The 18581-nt window shown below is 48.3% G+C and overlaps 1 protein-coding gene across 2 annotated transcripts in view; it reads right to left on the bottom strand.

Annotated features, from left to right (window-relative positions):
* LOC119432998 (homeobox protein onecut) overlaps positions 1-18581 on the bottom strand; it is a 161321-nt gene that overhangs the window by 39195 nt on the left and 103545 nt on the right. The window contains exon 3 of one of the 2 annotated variants that reach the window (XM_049658477.1): positions 8299-8347. The exons of the other annotated variant lie outside the window; for it this stretch is intronic. Coding sequence (XP_049514434.1) covers positions 8299-8347 — 49 coding nt within the window. The remainder of the gene's footprint in view (positions 1-8298; positions 8348-18581) is intronic. 2 annotated transcript variants of the gene reach the window in all.

The raw sequence follows: 18581 nt of genomic DNA, 5'->3' as shown, positions 1-18581 counted from the left end.
TGTGAACAGCCATGGTAGTTGTTCTACTCTTGCACTGCTACGTTACTCCTGCGAGACGGGTCCCTTATTTCGACAGCAAGTACGCTATCGCGAATTAAGAAGCGCGAAATTTCGTATTAGTCAGAAGCATTCTGCTCCTGGTCCCAAGCATCGAGCGTAGACAAGGCCGCAGATTGAGTTCGCAGCCGAGGACAGTAGAAGATAGGGCGACCAGCCCGGCGCCACTCCGAGGCAGACACACCTGGCTTTACGTAAACACGAGTTCTTTCCAGGATTTTGCTTACGGCGATTACTCTTAAGGATGTTTCATCCAGTCTACGAGACGTTTGTTGCAGGCCTGGTGCTTATAATCATTATGTTTCCTCGTCCGCAAGTAGCGAAAAAGACGAAACAAATAAAGGTTTGTCTCCACCGAGGAATCGATCTCTCAGGTGCGTGAGTAATGACCTGTCGGGCTGTCTCCATCTTCGTGCCATCGTCATGCCGTCTGGGTCACAGTCGCCGTGCCGTTGTCACCGACGTCTAGATATTGTCACCGTGCCACCGTCCTCGCCGTTTTCGTCGTTGCTGCCGTGTCAGCTGCAACTACTTAGCGCTTTCTTTTTAGTTTCACTTCCACGAAGCTTTAGCATATGCCAGTTCATACTGTGATCTTCACCACAGCCTTTTTTGCGAAATAGTTGCATGTACGAACGAAATAAGTCGAAACGTCTTTTCCACGTTATTGTTTCAGACCACGATATGGAATCACTGCGCAGTCGGTTGTTGAGTACGTTGTCGTCTCAAACCTTGACGCTAGAGTCCCATAAGGTAACGAACGCGGAAATGCAAAAGACCCGATTCTTGCTTGCTCACTGATTTCTGCCGATTGAACACGTGGCTCTTGCCACTGCCAGGATCTAGCACGGCGTCAGCCTTCCGAACGTCTAGAAAAACCCTCGTTCAGGAAAAAAAGGCATTGCCTTAAAAATCCACCAGGAGCTCATGCTCAGCAGCTCATGCTCAGCCGCTCATGCTCATCACCAGCACGCAGTTAGTGTCGCAAAGAGATCCTTAAGTGTTTTTGTCAAGAAGCCAGCGTTTGACGAAAACTCTCCCGGTCGTGATTAATCACAGTCGAAGAAAAAAATGGACACCAACCACAAACAAACAATAACAAGACGTGTAGGCTCCCGTATGAGAGCCGAAACGTCTTGTTTATTATTTTTGTTAGTGGTGAGCGTCCAACATTCCTGTGAATTTTTGTCCAGGTTTCTTCGCTCGTTTCCAAGCTGAGCTCAAAATCAGTCGCCCAGCGTGAAGAACAGTTGTTTTCCTCCTGTATTATGAGAGTTAGTAAACTCCCGAAAGTTCAAATTATCTTGGACGCGACATTATTGCTGCAGTGATTATGAAACTGGGACACATAGTTTGTGCGTCTTTTCTATGTCACAATGCTATGCCGCATGTCCAAGCACGTTATACCCCAGTCGGAAATAAGCAAAAGCGCTCACGGCAAACTCGGCTATCATCAAACACTTCATAGTACTTCTAGCCTGGATGCCGACTGTGGTGACAATTTAATGTGTCCTATTTCTTCAGTGCTCGCTTGGTTCGCAGCAATTTTTTGGGGTGACTGCTAGTCTAACCCACGAGACGCTTATCTGTGCTGCACAATTTCGTTTTCCAGATGATTCCTGGACAAGGAAGACAACGATTTTCAGATCGACGTGAAGACGATATCAATGCGGTGAAGGCTGAAGAGGCTGTGTACGTACATCCAATAAAGTCCACACTGAAGGCAAACATAGGGCCAATCAAAATAAAAGAATGAGCGTCATACAACCGCAATGAGTGCACCACCATTTCCGAGACCGGAGCTTCCATTCACGACTACGCAAAGGCTGAACAGCCACAGCGCCGCCGCTTCTGAACGTGCAACCGGCTCCCACAGGTGTAAGTCATTTCTGTAATGGTTTGGTGACTAAGGATAATAAAAAGGAAGAAGTCAAATAGCGCTTAGAAGTGAAATAAAGCGTCGTTTTCTTAATTTTATTCAATTTTCAAACGGAGGAACATACCTACTAACACGCCCTTTCCTTCTTGCTTTCTTTCTTTTTTTTTTCTGCTGCCCCGACCCACAACTGGCACTTCACTTTGATTTCGTCAAGCATACAACTTAGCCGCGGACACTAGTAATTAAGGCTCTGCTCAGACTCCACGAAGAAGTGGCGATTGGATTTTGTACCATGAAGTCTCCAACGCGATTAATGCGAGGTACTGCCTCAGTACCAAGCTGAAAGTCATTATTTACAAAAAGGCGCCAATGCGATGACGCATTCAGGTAGCTGACCCTTAAACTCCGTATAGCAGTAGCCCAGCTGACAGATCTTAAAACCTCCGACAACGTTACCTCTCCTTGTCTAAGAGCCATCTTGCCCTGATAAAGCGCCGCCGTGATCCCTCATCCTTGGCATGGTAGTCTGGACATTGTCAAATACCGCCACATTGTCAGCTCTCATTGGTTCCGAGGACTGCTACGGCCTCTCTGATTGGCTCGAAAGGCCGCCATTGTAGAATCTGGCGTTATGGCGGAACTTGGCAATGTCCAGAATACCACCTCTCTGTCGGTCATTACAAAAAGAAAACACCGTTGATAATAGCAACACAGTGTCAGAAAAAAAAAGCAGTAAGTAAAACTTCAGTGAATGTTCCATATGAGGAGCACAAGCGCGTGCATTCTATCGAATTGGGTCTCTACATTTGCTAGAGCGTTAATCTCGGTGCTTAAAACATAAGCTTACGAGCCAAGCGATTCTCTATGGTTTCCTATTTTCTTTTAGGGCCAGCCTCGTAATTCCTCTATCGCCTCTCCGAAACACAATGGCCCCTTGCTCTCCAATCTCCTTAGGTTGGACCTCGTCTCATCACTCATTATTCTCGCAGCTGCGCCCGCTTTCTTTTGCAAACTGTTTTTTTTCTCCCCACCCCAACCCATACGCGCAAGGCGTAGTTCTTTTCCTCGCCTCTACGCTTCACCGTAGCCTTCTCGGTCACCCGCTATAACGTCTCCTGCGAAAGGTGACAAAGCGCTTCCCCGCCACTCGGACAAATCGCCGGGGCCGCGTACGACACGCGAGGCACCGCAGAACAAAAGAACCGCGCGCCGCCTAGCGGTAGCTCCTGCGATTCGGCGCGCATACACAGGGAGACCAGAAACGCTATGCCCACCCCGCGCTTTCTGATCGGAAGGCTCCCGAACGCTGCCCCGTCCTCGACGGAGACCCCTTCTTTGGCGCGTAAGAAAGAATAACGCCGAGTAAAATTAAGCTTGCAAAGGAAAACACACGAAGCGGCGGAAGGGAGCGCCCACCACCTCAAGGAGCAAGCTGCTTCGCGCGGCGGGCTGATTGATGGGCTCAATCTGGTGCGTTCCCTGTCTGTGTGGCGGAGCCGAATCTCGCCCTCGACGAGACGAAAAGGCGGAGGAGAAAAGCCGGGTAGCGAAGAAATCTGGGGTCAAGTGATTTCTTCCTTTCTTCTCTTTCTTTAACATTTTCCTGCAGTACTGTGTAACACTTGCATTCATATATATATAGGCGCGTGTAACGCCCCCTCTCCTTCCGATCCGCCGGCACTCACTGTCGAGATTTTGATTTGCCTTCGCGTATATATGGAACGCGCGAAGCAACGGCCCGGCGCACGGAATTCGTTTCTGTACACTTCCTGAAGTCTGGTCGGCCTCGACAGCTAAAGCGCAGTTGCTAAGGCTCGGTGTCTCTCCTTCGAGTTAGTTTTTTTTTTTTTCTGCGAGTTCCCCGACCTAATATGATTACTCGATGACGCAATGAGGAAGTGAAAAAGTTTCCTACTGTATACGCCATCTTTTAGAAGTCGTGGCCTCCGTGTCGTATGTTAATGTTAAGGATCGCAAATAGTGCGATACAAGGTCCGGCGCCTTCTCTGTCCACTTATGCGTAACGTTCCTCGTCGCACCGTAGTTCGTTTTCTGAAATGCGGTGTTGAGCCGGACCCTCAACTAATGGACGCGGTGTTCTGGAAAGCAGGTTCAGGCGGAGCGCTTGCCCGCACTGCTGGCAGTCTAATGCCATGTGAAGAAGCAACAACCACCATCACCACCACCCCTACCACCTCAGCGCGTTTGTATCAACGGTTTTGATTCTTGCGATGCACGTCTATCAACTACGACAGCATTACATAAGCCTTATTCGTACCAATAGTTTATGAGACAGCCATTGTAGTTCGTTTTCATGATCAATACAGCAAAACTTCACTATAGCGCCTCGCGGTTGCTTATTGGCTGTAGAAAATGGGGCTTTGACTTCCCTCAGAAGCACGCCATGCTGATGTGACAATGGGTTTCGTCCAACTGCCTGTAAAGCTCCTTGGAGTACCTTCCGCCCATGCTCAGACTATGTTACGTTCCTCGCGTGTAAGGTGCGCAAGACAGTACAACTGACAAGGCCGGTACACGTAACCCGACTGCCGCGACGGTAAGCCAATCATGCAATACGAAAATTATTCCGTTTAGTTTGCTTCTGCTTTCGCAATGAGCTTTCGAAAGCACTTCTGTTGTTGCGAACGAAAGACCCGGCCAACGGTAGCAGTCTCGTCTTCAGCGACACAAAGGAAGGCACGCTGACGGCACAAAGTAGACGAACAACTGAAACAGAAGGCGAGTGACAAATGACTGTCGTGGATGATACAATTGGGCAATATTAGCGCTTCCGTAAGTTAAGCCGCCGAAGCAGCAGCCTACAGAAAGGACACACGACTCACCCAACAAACGGAAATGACAGGAAAAACGAAAAAAAAAAAAAAAAACAGCAGACCCCTTTATTCTTTCTTTCTTCTTGGCCCCGCCAGACGGCGCCGCTCAGCGCGCCGCTGCAAGATGACTGCTGCTCATTACTCTTGTATTCTGCGCCATTTTTCTTTCCATCCAGCGCCTACACTGCGAACGGTGTCGCAGCAGAGATCGCTAGAAGCGGCGCGTCGGCGGCTGTAGGTTTTCGATGACAAGCCGCTTGCCAACAGCGAGCTGCATTTCGCTGAGCTCGAACCGAGAGCTGAAGACAAATGGATGTAGACGTGTCGTGTCATGTTGCCCCGTTCCCCCCCGTACAACTCCGTTCTCTTTGCGCACCACCGATGGGCCCACAGGGATCGCTGTTGTGGAGTGTTGAGTGCGAATCTGCCGCGCACACCTAACATTGCGAAGAGGCTTGCCTCCCGTGGTCTCTCACTTTCTCAGCTTCCACGTGTGCTTCAGCGAGGTATATACCTTGCCAGTTTGCGAAGGCAAGCTCTCCTGAGTCAAGCACTCGCCAGTTTTGTCACGCCAGGACTGAGCGTTCCTGAGGTGAAATAAGTTTTCAAAGAAACAGTGAACCTTTATGTCTGAATGTGACCGTATACGTGCAATTATCTTTACCCATAAGGAAATTGAAACCGTCCTTCACAAGACCAACCAGAGTGACAAACTGCAGGGACTTGTATTCTCCAGATGAGGCTGAGCATTTTGTTTTATTTGCATTCGAATAAGTATGGGACGCTATCTTTAAAAAATGCTTGATTTTATTGTCCCCTGTTCTAATTGACACTACCAGAAATCCCGTTTCCGCACAGATACGTTGTGTATGCGACATATGTACGGAGACCTCTGCTTAACTAATTATTATGGAAGAATAAGAACCTGCACTATTCTTCTCTCTGCTAGAGATTTCTCCTAACTACTGAACTTTTCATTCGGTTTCGGAATTTAGTGACCTTGCTGTATGTGTGGCATACTATCGTAGTTTAAAACTTGACCTTCAATTAAAGCACTCCTACGATCGCTGACTTTTATTTCTGTATTTAACCGATCTTCCGGAGGATATCGAACTACACATTTACTTAAAGGGCATTGCTTAAGTTAATAACACGGTGAAAGCCTCCTGCTAACCACGTCACTATATATCCTTTATACCTGTTCCCAATTTCCAGGAAATACTTTTGGGCACTCTTGCTCGAAAAATGTAGTACAAGTTGGAAAATCGAACACGGTATCACTGAGGCCAAATTAGTGTTCGCTTCGTCGTGGGGCTTTAACGTTCTGAGCACTCGACGTCGGCAAACCACCAGCTGCGACTGAACACGGCGCTGGTAAAGCCAACCAACACTTCTTTCGTGTCTCTGCTGCAGACCACCGATGCCTCTGGGATGAATATCTCCAGCACAGTATCATATTTTATTCTTTATTGTTTCAGCGCAAGAAAAGGCGCGCCGGCCTGTTTAGGATAAGGTCACGTGGGTGCCTTCAAAAACAGAATGTAGGCGTTCAAGTGAAATATAGCTGGCAACTGCACACAAAGTGTTCGGTCGCCAGACGCAGGTTAACAAAAGAACGACATAAAAATAGGAGAGCTGGATGGGCCAATTGGTCGGGAAGACGGCATACTGGCCGCAAGACACATCGATGGCGCACTGTAACCATTACTCAACGGAACGGCGTGAAGCGGAACCCGCTCCTCCAGCCCGTTTGTCACGCATATACGCACACGTGCGGCGACTATTCCGCGGGTTCATTTAAGGCACGCTCCTCAGAGCACCGGACCGCACGGAATGAATTACACACTCCGACAGCGCGTCCTCCACCACACCAGGCGGCCTGCGCGAGCAGACTCAAGCCATCACAAGGAGCCATCGAACCGAGAGGCGCCAATTCACCGCGGCTCTGTCTCTGCCTGGAGTGTGCCAAAGGAGTTCGGCAGCGCCAGTAGCCGGTGCGCGCAGATTTATTGTCTCCGAAAGGCAGAGCGACCGCGTCCTCTTCTGCCGTCGTCTTCGTCGGACAGACTCGCCGGCGTCGAGTTCCGGAAGCGACGATAACGACATATCCTCAGGCTCCGCAGTGCCGGAGAAGCGACGCGCTGCAGCGCCTAGACCTCCGCCTTTCGATTCTCCCTGTCTCGTTCCACAGGGGCCCGCCAACTGACAAACGGTGCCTTGAAGACTGCAGAAAGAGGCGGCCGCGGGATACGGGGCCGATATACACGGGTTGCGCTTGTGTTCGGCTCTCTAAATCAATGAAGGGTCTCGATGCCGTCAAGGAGAGAGAGAAATAGCCGAGCCGCCGACCTGGCCCGCGAGTCGGGCGAGCGAGTTAGACACGGACGGCGGAGGAGCTATAGAAAGCGGTGGGCGGGATGCGCCCACCGCTGCTTTTTTGTTTCGCCGCCGGCCACGCTGTCTCGGATTAGTGGCCCATTAGGGGCTCTCCGCCTCTGCTGCCCGGAGCGCGGATTTCGCGATCGACCTCTTTCCGACGCCGCTGTCGTTGGTGCAGCACGCTTCGAAGGGCTGCGCCTCGAATCGACGTAGGAGCGATCCTGCCTTTTCTCGACTTAGATAAAAGAATAAACAACAAAATAAAGGGCGATTACAAGTCGGGTGAAAAAAGATGGGTCCGGATGCGAACTTCGATGAATGATCGCGCAAAGGTGGTCGTCGAAGTCGGCTCCACTGCCTCACTTTCGTGTCCGGCGGGAAAGAAAGAAACCGGGGGTGGTAGTCTGGGGGCGTTCTCATTTCGAGCGTGTCGTAACGCGACTTCATCCGTCGATACGGTGGCAAATATTGTTTTCTGTCAGTCACGGAATCATTGACGCTGTTGTCGTCGGCACGAAGCAGAGGAGGATGCTTGCTTCTAACAGAGAACAGCTGGTCCAGATCATCCGCGCGTTCACGGAGGCATTCTCGACATGCGAGCGGTTAGCGGAGAAACCGTGATGAACGGCGTCGGCTCGTGCCGTTCGTCGCCCCGGTGCCGTGCGTGCAAATGTAAATCGTAACGTATGCATCGCAACACACCAACGCGCAGTCTAATGTCGCCCGGTCGGGGAAACGCGATTCTAAAACTGAAGGCAGGAGTGTCATTAATGATTGTTCGAAAGTGCTTATATAAGGTCAATGTCATTGAACTCGCTAATCTCCCTGTCTTTCAGTCTATTCCTCCTCCCTCCTCCTCCTCCTCAATATAATTGCTTAACGTTTATTATTATTATTATTATTATTATTATTATTATTATTATTATTATTATTAGTTCGTGTTGTTTTCGTGTGTTTACCTTATGATGACACACTAGGCATGTCTTACTTTTCTTTGTAGATGATCCGGAAATTGAGATAGCCGACGACTGCGCTCAAACTTCATTTCATTTCATTTTCATATCAGTTCATTTTCGGTGTCTTTGAGTTGGGAATCAGTCATCGGTGTTTGTTAGTGGTTAGTAAAATATTTAGATGACAAATTCTTACGATACTTTGTTGGGCGTCTTCCAGACCCAGTAACCGTGCGTGCCGCCAACTGAAAGAAAGGAGGGAGAAGAAAAAACGAAAAAACCAAGGAAACAAAAATTGAACGAAATAAAAAAGAAAACAGAACAAAATTCACACTACACCTTTATAAAACAAGAACTCACAGCTGCTTTGATAAATGAGACAAGAATTAAATAAAGATGCAACACCGTAGTTTGTTCCACTCGTAAATGCACTGCAGCAAAACGCGGTGACTTTTTAACAAGATTAACATGACAAAATGTATCAACCAAAAAATACTAAAAAACCACAAACACATGCAAAAAATGCACCTGGAGAGAAATGAAACGCGTATAAAATTAGAGGCAGCACCATAAAAAAACAAATAAAAGTTCAGTACAACAATTCCTTTAAAATTCGACACCGCCACAGCGTTAATCAAATCGGAAAGCCTCGAATCTTTCATCCGTCGGTCCCTGGGGAGTGAAGTTGTTTCTCTGTCTGGCGTCGTGCTCCACCGCGACCGCGGAATGCAAAACATCACCCGAGATCATCTGACACAGCTCCAAGTGTCGAAGCTGCTCCCCACCTTTGGCAACCCCCCCCCCCCCCCCGCCCTCCCCACAACCGGTCCCCCAAATACTTCAGCAGGCTCCTCGACTCTCCTCCAACAGTCACCACACCGTCGTCGGGGCTTCGTCAAATTACTCTAGCTCAAGTGAAACATACAACTATGCACAAACCAAAGTTGTTGCTGACAAACTGATTGCCCAACAACCCTGCCAGCCTTTAATCTATGTCGCTAAGGCCCGCCAGTGTCGAATGTACGAAGAAAAACCAAAACCTCACGGTTTCTTGCGAAATTGAAACAACCCCTCGAGTTAGATGCGCAGAGCCTAGTCTCTAATGCAGCTCCGCGTATAATTTATTTTCTCACGCGGTAGACATTGATTTAAAGCCTCTGGCGCACAGAAAGAAGAAACGGAGGAGACATTTCTTTTTTTCGCTAGGTGTACGAATGCATTCTCATTTTTGCTTGTTTGTTTGTTTGTTCGCCTGTTTGTTTCGCGCTTGTGCGATACTTTTCGCGACGTTACGCCGCTCTAAACAAAGGTGGGGTGAATCCCTCACACAAGAACACTTGCACATTTGATTTTTATCTCGGAGGGCTTGCAGGGCGAAGGTTGTTTTCTTCAAGCGCCACATCAACATGAGTATCTCATCGATGTTTTTTTATATTTCTTATAAAATAAATTTATTCTCTCTCTCTTACTGCCGTGTGGCATTGTCGACATTCAAAGACCCCGGACGACATATTTTTTTCTAAATTCATTTTGCTGCTCTTACATAAAACGCTGTTATCTCTTTGCAAAGCACCTCGATAAAGAGACAATAATCTTGCTGTCTTCGGGCACGGCAGACCTTCGATAGGGGACCCTGTAGGCAGTTGTTTAATGACAACAGTGCGCTGAAATTGACATGGCGGTTGGATACGTACCATTTAGTTTGGAACTTTGGATGCCAGCTTAAGGGTCACACTGATTGCGATTCCGGTGCTAAGTGACTTCGCTCAACTGAATGAACACGACGCGACAGTTCCAGTTTCCAATGCGCAGCTTCCTTCAGATTCTCGGTAGATTCTCAGTAGGTTTTTTTTCATAGTAACCCAATACCCGGCTCCTGCACAGCAAACCGAGAATATTGTGCAGCCCAGGGACCGTGATCAATAGGACAAAGCTTGTAGCTTTCGTACGTTCTATTTCGGATAACTTCAGCAACACATAGGCATCAACGTGTAAGCCGTATTTGCAAGGTATCCGCAACCGTACGCTGTAAAATTTGGCTTCCCTGTCCTTCCATTCCCTGCCCGGCGGAAAATCCGCTAAATTAAGTAAGCTTCGATAGTCTTGAAATGAACTAGAAACGTAATTATTCGGAGGACAGATAGCACTCTAAGTAGCGCTATATATATATATATATATACCTTTCACCATCATCTGCCCTCAAAAAGAAAAGAAAAAGAAGAAACCAAAACGGCGAGTTGAAAGTGTCTCATCCCTCAAGTTCGGCGGGTGTAGGTAGATAATCCGCAAAACTGCCAAACTAAATGTTAGTCCATCCACCGAGCCCGAAATATAATGATAAACAGGGCAAAAGCCACGACCCCAAGAACACGAGGAACAAAGAAATGGCAACGTGCGAGAAAGAAGGTAAGAGAGGAGAAAAAAAAACATAGAAGAAGACGAAGCAAAGGGTTGCCCGCTCGTCTGTTTGCCCCGCGTATTTGCTCAGGTTACCTCCGATTCCTGGCCCACACAGCTCTGCTTTCTTGTGCCCGAGAACGGAGCAGCAAGCGTGGTACATACGCGCAGCTAGGCCTTTTGTTTCTCGACGTCGCACTTTGGTAGGGAGGGCGCTGTCGGCGGCAGCGAGCCGGGCGTCAGGCTGTTTGTCCTTATCAAAAAGGGTTTGATCCGGCCAGCAGCCGCGAGAGGGTCTCGAGGTGCCGGGTCTAATTGGATCAGACACCGGGGGTTTCACAGCTCGGAGCGGGGAAAGACCCCGGCAGCCTTTCCCCCTCCACGTCCGCGGAGCTCCAGAACACACACACACCATCCTCCACGGCTCTCTCTCTCGCCTCGCCACAGCTGCGCTCGGACCGACGACCGAAGTATAACCGTCGAGAGAGGCTCCCCGGACCGAGCAATGAGAAACCACGACGGAGTTCCTCTTCTGTAGATATGTAGTACGTACGAGAATGTACGTGCGTGCGCAAGCAGTGTAAGCGAGGAACGCCTGAGCCGCGGTTTCTTTTCTTTTCCGTCATGCCATCGCTAGTCTTGCGGAAACCCGCCACCAGCCGGCGCTTCTGTCATTTTCTGTTTTTTTTTTTTCGTAGATGTCAAAAAAAAAAGACGTAACGAAGGAAAAGCTAACGGGAAGTAAGAGACGGAAAGAGGATGGGGAGATAAGCAACAGAAACTTGAGTCTCCTGGAGTCTCTGCTCTGTAAAGACATTCTTGAGGCAGTTGCAACCTACCGCTACCAAGCCTGTGTTGTCGTTTAACAACTGTAGATGAGTGTGAAGGCAGACATCTTCAAAGAGGGCTTCAAAGAAGGCACAGTTATGCAACTGAGGCTACTCATTTACCCATACAACACGCCCACACATGCCACAAACACACAAACATGTGAAGTCTACAAAGAAAAGAAAAACGTAGACAACACTGTGCAGGCAAAAGAAACCGTAACTATATTGGACGAGACAATTAGAGTTCTAACCGGGCCGCAGAATCTAGGTACGCATTGTTAAGCCGTGGTCTAGAAGGTGTCTTCTAGAGAAGAGTGGCTTCGCAGCCGTCCACATTGATGCCGACGGAGTTTGCTAGGCAGCGACAGGTTCAGAGATCTTAATAATGCCCGAAAAAGCAGGCACAGATAGTTAGGACCCGAAGTGAAAGTTTCATCCCCGGGCCAGTAAAAAAAAAAAAAAAAAGCTGAATCGCACTAAGTGAAACATCAGTGCTCAGGCGAAGTATTCTCCGCTGGGGACTCTTGTACGCATCGCCGTGTTAACAAGCCGCTGACCATCTTCGTGATGTCGGCTTCTATTATCATTTCTTCTCAGAAATAAATCTCTCTCTTGATTCTCCGCTTGCATTCGTGGTCGTGACAGCGTCATCGGTGAGTTCTAGCCGCCACATCACTTTGCTCATCGTTACTAGAGGGCGCTGGAACTCCTCTGCCGACGTCACCGCTTCACCCCGCATGCATCAAACGCTAGGAAGGACGGCGGTGTGCTCTTCGTGTGTGCTTTTCGCATTAGAAATGGATATACGACGTCAGACGATCCAAACAAAAAAATTGAGAAAGCAAAGGGAAACATTGGAAGGGAAGGAGACGGGGGGGGGGGGGGGGGGGGGTCGGAGAGGGGCTGGCTTTTTTACAGTGTGCTTTAACGGCGCAGTTTGGGAGAGGCGGCGCACGAACTTTGTGCGACGATTCCTGCCAGAGCTTCCACGACCACTGTCCACAAAGCCTTCCCGCCTCGCGAGCGGAATGAGGAACCAGTGACCCGACGTTTGGCGGAAGAAACGGTCAGCTCACTTCCACTCGGTGTTTGTTTTACTTTGACTATATATCTGTTTGTTTTCTTTCGTTTTAGCGTTCTGCTTTCCTTTGGCTGTGACCTAAGTTTTTTTTTTTCTCTCTCATTTTAGTGAAATCCTCTGGGATTCACTTCAGTAGTTTAAACCGCAACATGACAAAAACGACACGCCGTGGGCCCAAACAAAAGAGATAGCAAAAGAAAACTAGAATGATAAAACTGCAGTAAGAGAGAGTTCAGCAACTGCTACCCAGTAGAGTGTCCGCGTGAAACGAACTTTATGCATACTTGCTGTTTCCAGTCACATCTGCACAGACTGTTCGCAGCACTCAGAAAATCAAAAATGTCAGTTATGATGAATCAGAAAAAAAAAACATTCCACGCAACGGTTGCAAATGAAAGAACGAAAAGAATTTTCTCCGTTATTTATTCGTATTGCCTAGCTCAGAGCGCAGCGTTTTGTTCTATTTCAGCTTCCACTGAACAGTTTCAGCTTTTCACGTATTACTGCCCTGTCAAAAATATGCGCATCGCGCGGTTTTCAATCGCTCTTGAGAGGCAGGCTTGCCCCCACAAGTTCTCTTTCCCACTTCCTTTTCCTGCGTAAGGCAAAGGCCACGGACATTTCGGCGCCCACCATTACGAAACAAACACCAAAAAAAAAACTTTATTTAGCTTGCTTTTTGTCGATAAGACACTTCATAACACTTTAAGGTGGTTCGTATGAACGAGGGAGAAATAGGGAAAGATACTTCAATAAGAGCTTCAAAGGCTAACTCTGTACAGTCTTGGCATGCTATTTCGCTGGGAAATTGAATTATAAAGATAGTAAGCCACAAACGTAAAAGAAATACTAGAAATCATCAGGAAAACGCATTTTCGACATCGAGAGATCAGTGCCATCAATGAACTTTACAGCGCCTGTTTAAGGACTGTGTTGGCTGCGGCCGATTACGTTCAGCTACAAGGCAACACTGTGGAGATACCAAGTCCCATTGCTGGACTAGCACTCCGCGTTCTACCTTTCCATTTCAATCTTTCCGTCACAAATCGACTTCGCTTTGTTGAACAGCGCGAAGACATTCAATAAAGAGCTCTAGACTTCAGTAAAGAAGAAAAAATCCTGAACTTAAATTACTCTCGCGCGGTCCTTTTCACTCCTGTCCTCTCTGCGCATCGAAGACTTCGCGGCCGGTTTGGAAGACACGCCGGAGAAGTGGTCGAACTTCCTATTGTTGCGACGGCAGAAGCGACACGCACCAGAGGAACCACACGCGAAGGCGCTTCAGTTCATCCCGCAACGATTCTTCAGTCCCTTCTATTGGCTTCTGCTTACACTCTACTGGCCCATTATGCTCTCTCCCGCCAGCAGCAGCCGCATCACCGTTCTCCACAACAAGCCCCCCAATGGCGAGTCTCAAGAACAGACACACGAAAAGACTCACACACACACAAACACACACACACACACACACACACACACACACACACACACACACACACACACACACACACACACACACACACACACACACACACACACACACGCACACGCACTATCGTGTTTACCGGCAACCAATAACCCACACATATTCGCAACACACAACGACACAAATGACAGTCGTACGCTGTCGGGCGTCGAGCCGAGGTGAAACAAACGGGCCCGTTTCGCGCGAAGTACTACGTGGTCTCTCTTCTCCCTGAATAACGCCGGAGTCCGGCGGCCCGACCAGGCAACAATGGGCCATCCGGCGCCGGGGTCTTTAGCGCTGGCGCCCCGCTTAGTGGTTCTCGCCTCGTCTCTCGGCTCGCTGCGTCTTCGGCGAGAGGCACGCCGTTCTGTGCCACGGCGTTACCATTACGGACACACGGTACAACGCCGGCCGGCGAGCGACCGCTGTTGTTGCGGACGAGACGATGCATTGTCGCCGGGGCTAGTGGGCGTCGTCGTGGATGCTTTGATGCTCAAAGACGATCGCTGCACCGCCAGTCGCGTGAGGCGCTGACTACTCAATCGAACGCAAGAGAACGATTGCGTCGCACTGTCAGTTTACGGAGGAATCGATGCTGACAACTCTGTTGGCTTTTTCTTTCCTTTCTTCCCCGAAATTGAATGAAGGCACTCGTCATCATTCCACAGCGGTCACTCCTTCTCACCAATATACGATTTTTATTAAAAGTTGCGTTAATAAAAAAAAACAATGTCATAGTTTGAGTAAAGCGAGAACAGAGGAAGCTTAAGAGAACAAAGTGCCGTATCATGGCTTGGGTGTGTTGGTTCACGAATAATAAAAGAGTACGAGCGTACAAGATGCAGTGTATCTGTATCTAGAATCACGAAACGCAGCCAATCACGTTTCTTGAGTCAACAGAAAATGTATGTGAAGCGCCTAGGACATTAAAATTCGTAATTGAATAGCGATATATTTTTCATGGAAAGTCTGGAAATAGTTTACACAAAATGCGTTGCGCCTGCGGAAGAAAAGCTCTCTAGCCAAAAATAAAAACGCACTTGACTCTGCATTACTTGCAAGCAGGGGTTAGTGTTTGGCGTGATAAAGCAAACTAAAAAAGCGCAAGAAAAGAGCAGTAAAGGCAGCAATGAATGCAACTTACAATGAATACGTCTACGTTTTTCTAAAAGCGTTTTGTAACAACGTGCGTTATTTTGCGCAATATGAACTGCGACATAACGCCTGCGGTAGGTATACGACGTAGGTATGTATGCGATGTATGTACGTATGTATGTATGTATGTATGTATGTATGTATGTATGTATGTATGTATGTATGTATGTATGTATGTATGTATGTATGTATGTATGTATGTATGTATGTATGTATGTATGTATGTATGTATGTATGTATGTATGTATGTATGGAAGCATGTATGTACGTATGTGTGTATGTATGTACAAGTAAGAAAAAGTACCAGGTAGCGCACTACAGAGACTTTGAACAGTCAGTTATATAAGCTTGATGAGTCTCGCACAAAAAAAAAGAAGTACTCAGCAAAATCAGGGCAACTTGGCCCAACCCCAGCACATCAATCTGCATGCTTGCGAACTCAAAGAAGCAACGCAAGCGCAAGCCGGTAACGTGCGACACTCGCACGAAATCAAAGCGAGCTGGTTTTGCCGCCCAGCAGAAGTGTAAATCGCAGGAAGTGATCGAGGCGCACGCAAGCCACAAACCAGGTCGGGCGAGCGCGATATTTCAGGCCATTTACACGAAGCCAGATGCGTTTTCCCCGTCATTGGTCGCGAGCGTCGAAAAGGCCGCACGCGTAGTTTCCGGCAATAAATCCTCACCGCAAACGCGTCTCCAAACACCGCAGTGACGCTACACCGCAGCGCTTCTCAGCCCTGCGGCCAAGCCAAACACTGAATGAAAAAAGCAACGTGCGGTTGCTTGGTGGTGTAGCGGACAAAGCGTCGGGCGTTAAGGTAAAAAGGAACGGTGCGGACTGGTCGAGGGAGAGAGAGAGAAAGGCTTTGGAAAGGGAAGACGAGAGAAAGGAGGAAGAGAAGAGAGAGAACAAGCGCAGCTTTTCGTCAACCTCTGCTCGCGGAGGACCCGGCGACGCCGCAGCGGTCATTAGGTTGTATCAGCAAACCGCGGAACGGGCAGGGGTGGGCGTGTGTAAGGCTTTCAGTTTTTTGAGCCCCCGTTCGCCGCTGTCTCAACAAATGATGTCATTAAAGGTGCTGCCGCCGGGGCTACTGGGGAAAAGCCGTAGAAAGAAAAGGTTCAGGGGAGGAGGGGGGGACAAAAATGAACCCTCAGGCGTCATTAAAGGGACGCGAAAAGAAAAAAAAAACGCCGAGGCAGCTTATGCAGAGAGCGCGAGGGAAGAGAACGACGAAGCCGCGGCTGAAGTCGCAGTGTGGCGGGGGCGCGCAGACAATAAGCGCTTATCGGACACGAGCGCCCAAGATTTCCGGTCGTCCCGCTTTGCTTATAACCTTCGGCACCGCAACAGCGCCAAACGCTGTGGTGCGGAGGCTTCGGCCCAGAGTCGGGAGCGGGGGTTCATAAAAAAAAAAACAATAAAACCGCATTGGTCTCCTCTTCCCCGCCCTGCTTATTGTTTCGGCGTGGCGTGGTAAGATCTCGCGACGTGCAAAAAAAAAAGAAAAAAAAAGGAAGACACGAGAAGACGAGCTTTGAAAAGCCGCTATACCAGCAAGCGCAAAAATGGGAACACGCGAAGGTTAACGGGATAGCAGAGGCAAGCGGTGGAAAGAAGAGGAGGGGGGGGGGGGGGGGGGGCTGCGTTGGTAACAAGAGGGCCTTGAATTGTAGATTGAAAGCAAAATGCCCCATGTTCTCTCGCCCGGGCTTCGCTGAAGAAAAAAAGAACCGGGGGCGATAAGCGGGCAAGGACAGACAAAAATTAGAGGGGAAAGGGGAGGGGAGGAGGAGAGGAAAGAGAGAAGCGCAAGGCAAGGAAATCGCAAGAGCACGTCCGAGTGGTATACGCGCCGCTATGGCACAGAGCGTAACCCGGAGCTTAATTGGCGTCGGTACCAGAGATAAAACAATGAACACACTCGCGCCCTCATCCCCAAATCGGACGAGGGAGGTAAACGGGCCCGCAAAAGGTCGTTCGCCTTTTCACCGTGCCAAGGAGATTAGCGGAGTTTAAAGCGCGTAGAAATACAACGTCCTATACTCGCTCTTCATGAAGGGGGGGGAGTGGCTCACTTCGTGGTTCGGCGGCACATTCGCAAATCGCGATAATCGTGCGGTAATAACGCTCGAACGTTTGTTGTTCTCTTTCTTATTATATACATTTTTTTTTTCATTTCTTCGCGCGTAACGATGAAACCAGAGTGTAAGCTTTCGAAGTCAAGTAATAAGTAGCTCCATTTCGTCCATGCTACATTTTTTTCTGTATTTTTTAACGAAGAGAAATGTGCAAAAATACACATTTCTATCCTCTCGTTTGAAGAAACTCGCACTATTTCGAAAACTGTGTAGAGGATGGTGTATCTTTCTTTTTCGGTGGGCGGGGGGGGCTGTCAGAATTCAGTTTATACTCTTCTATACGCGTACAGATAATGACAATAAGCCAGTGCTTGCTAATTAAGCTAGATGCAAACTTTATTTTAAATTGCGCAAGGGTTGCCACACAGCCTAATTAGGCAAGGAAGTCCAGTAAACGGATCCAAGGCCATTTCTTGCACATTACTCACAACATCCGGCCACCTACTAATATGGCAGTAAAGTTAACTGAGGGAGAAATCACGCGCATCAAAAAAAGGTACAGTACTACGAATTCTTAATATAGCCACAGCTTAAGGACTAAAATGCAGCAAATATTAAGTCACAAGCTTTCCTGTGATGATATTTTTACCACGGGCAGTTATCGGCATCTAAAGGACGGTTTTCATTGCAGTGAAATACTTTATTAGTACGAAAAATTTTATGCACCGTGGCTAGAGCTCGACCTTGATGTGTCGTCTTCTATTTCCTTCTTTTATGTGTTAGTGTTTACGCGTGGTAAAGTTTTCTTATATCGTTATTTTGTTTTTCACGTGATATATGTTTCTTTTTATTTCTCAAAGCAAATTTATATCTTTGTTTATTTAGGTGAAACTGTGTAAACGCAGGTGCCTTTTTTCAAACCCCATTTAACACCACCTATACAAACCTAGTTCGCTTCTCTAGCGTTCTCACAATCTTTGTCCGATAAAACGGTCACTCCTAGTACTGCACGCCAGCGCCAATCAGCGCCAATACCGGTTGAAGTTGCCAAGCTCCACCGACGCGCAAACGCATCGCCAAGTTGCGCAACATCTCCACAGTCCTGCTCCCCAAGTTTACGACAGCACGACAGAAATCAATGCTGCAACCATTCCTTGTATACGTCACAGATTCCCCAAGGCTAACCGCGAACGATCGCGCGAATCACAACTCAGCCGTAGAATCGTTTTATTTCTATTTCTTTTTTTTTTCTTTTGGATGCGCGTCAGTACACGTATGCATGTCTAATCCCAACTGTGCCTGCGGGCCACGGGAGATAGAAAACGCGTGCCAAAGCCGTCACGTCATTTCTCACACCGTGTCTGTGTTCGCGTCGACTCACGCAAACTCCCCACTACCCCCTCCCTCCCTCTTCCCCTTTTACTCACATACACGCCTCCTTTCGTAACACCTTCCCTATCTTCGAA

Source organism: Dermacentor silvarum, chromosome 11 (assembly GCF_013339745.2).
Source record: "Dermacentor silvarum isolate Dsil-2018 chromosome 11, BIME_Dsil_1.4, whole genome shotgun sequence".
NCBI lineage: Eukaryota > Metazoa > Arthropoda > Arachnida > Ixodida > Ixodidae > Dermacentor > Dermacentor silvarum.
Note: the sequence above shows the minus strand (reverse complement) of the source record. Positions and strands in the feature narration are given on the sequence as shown.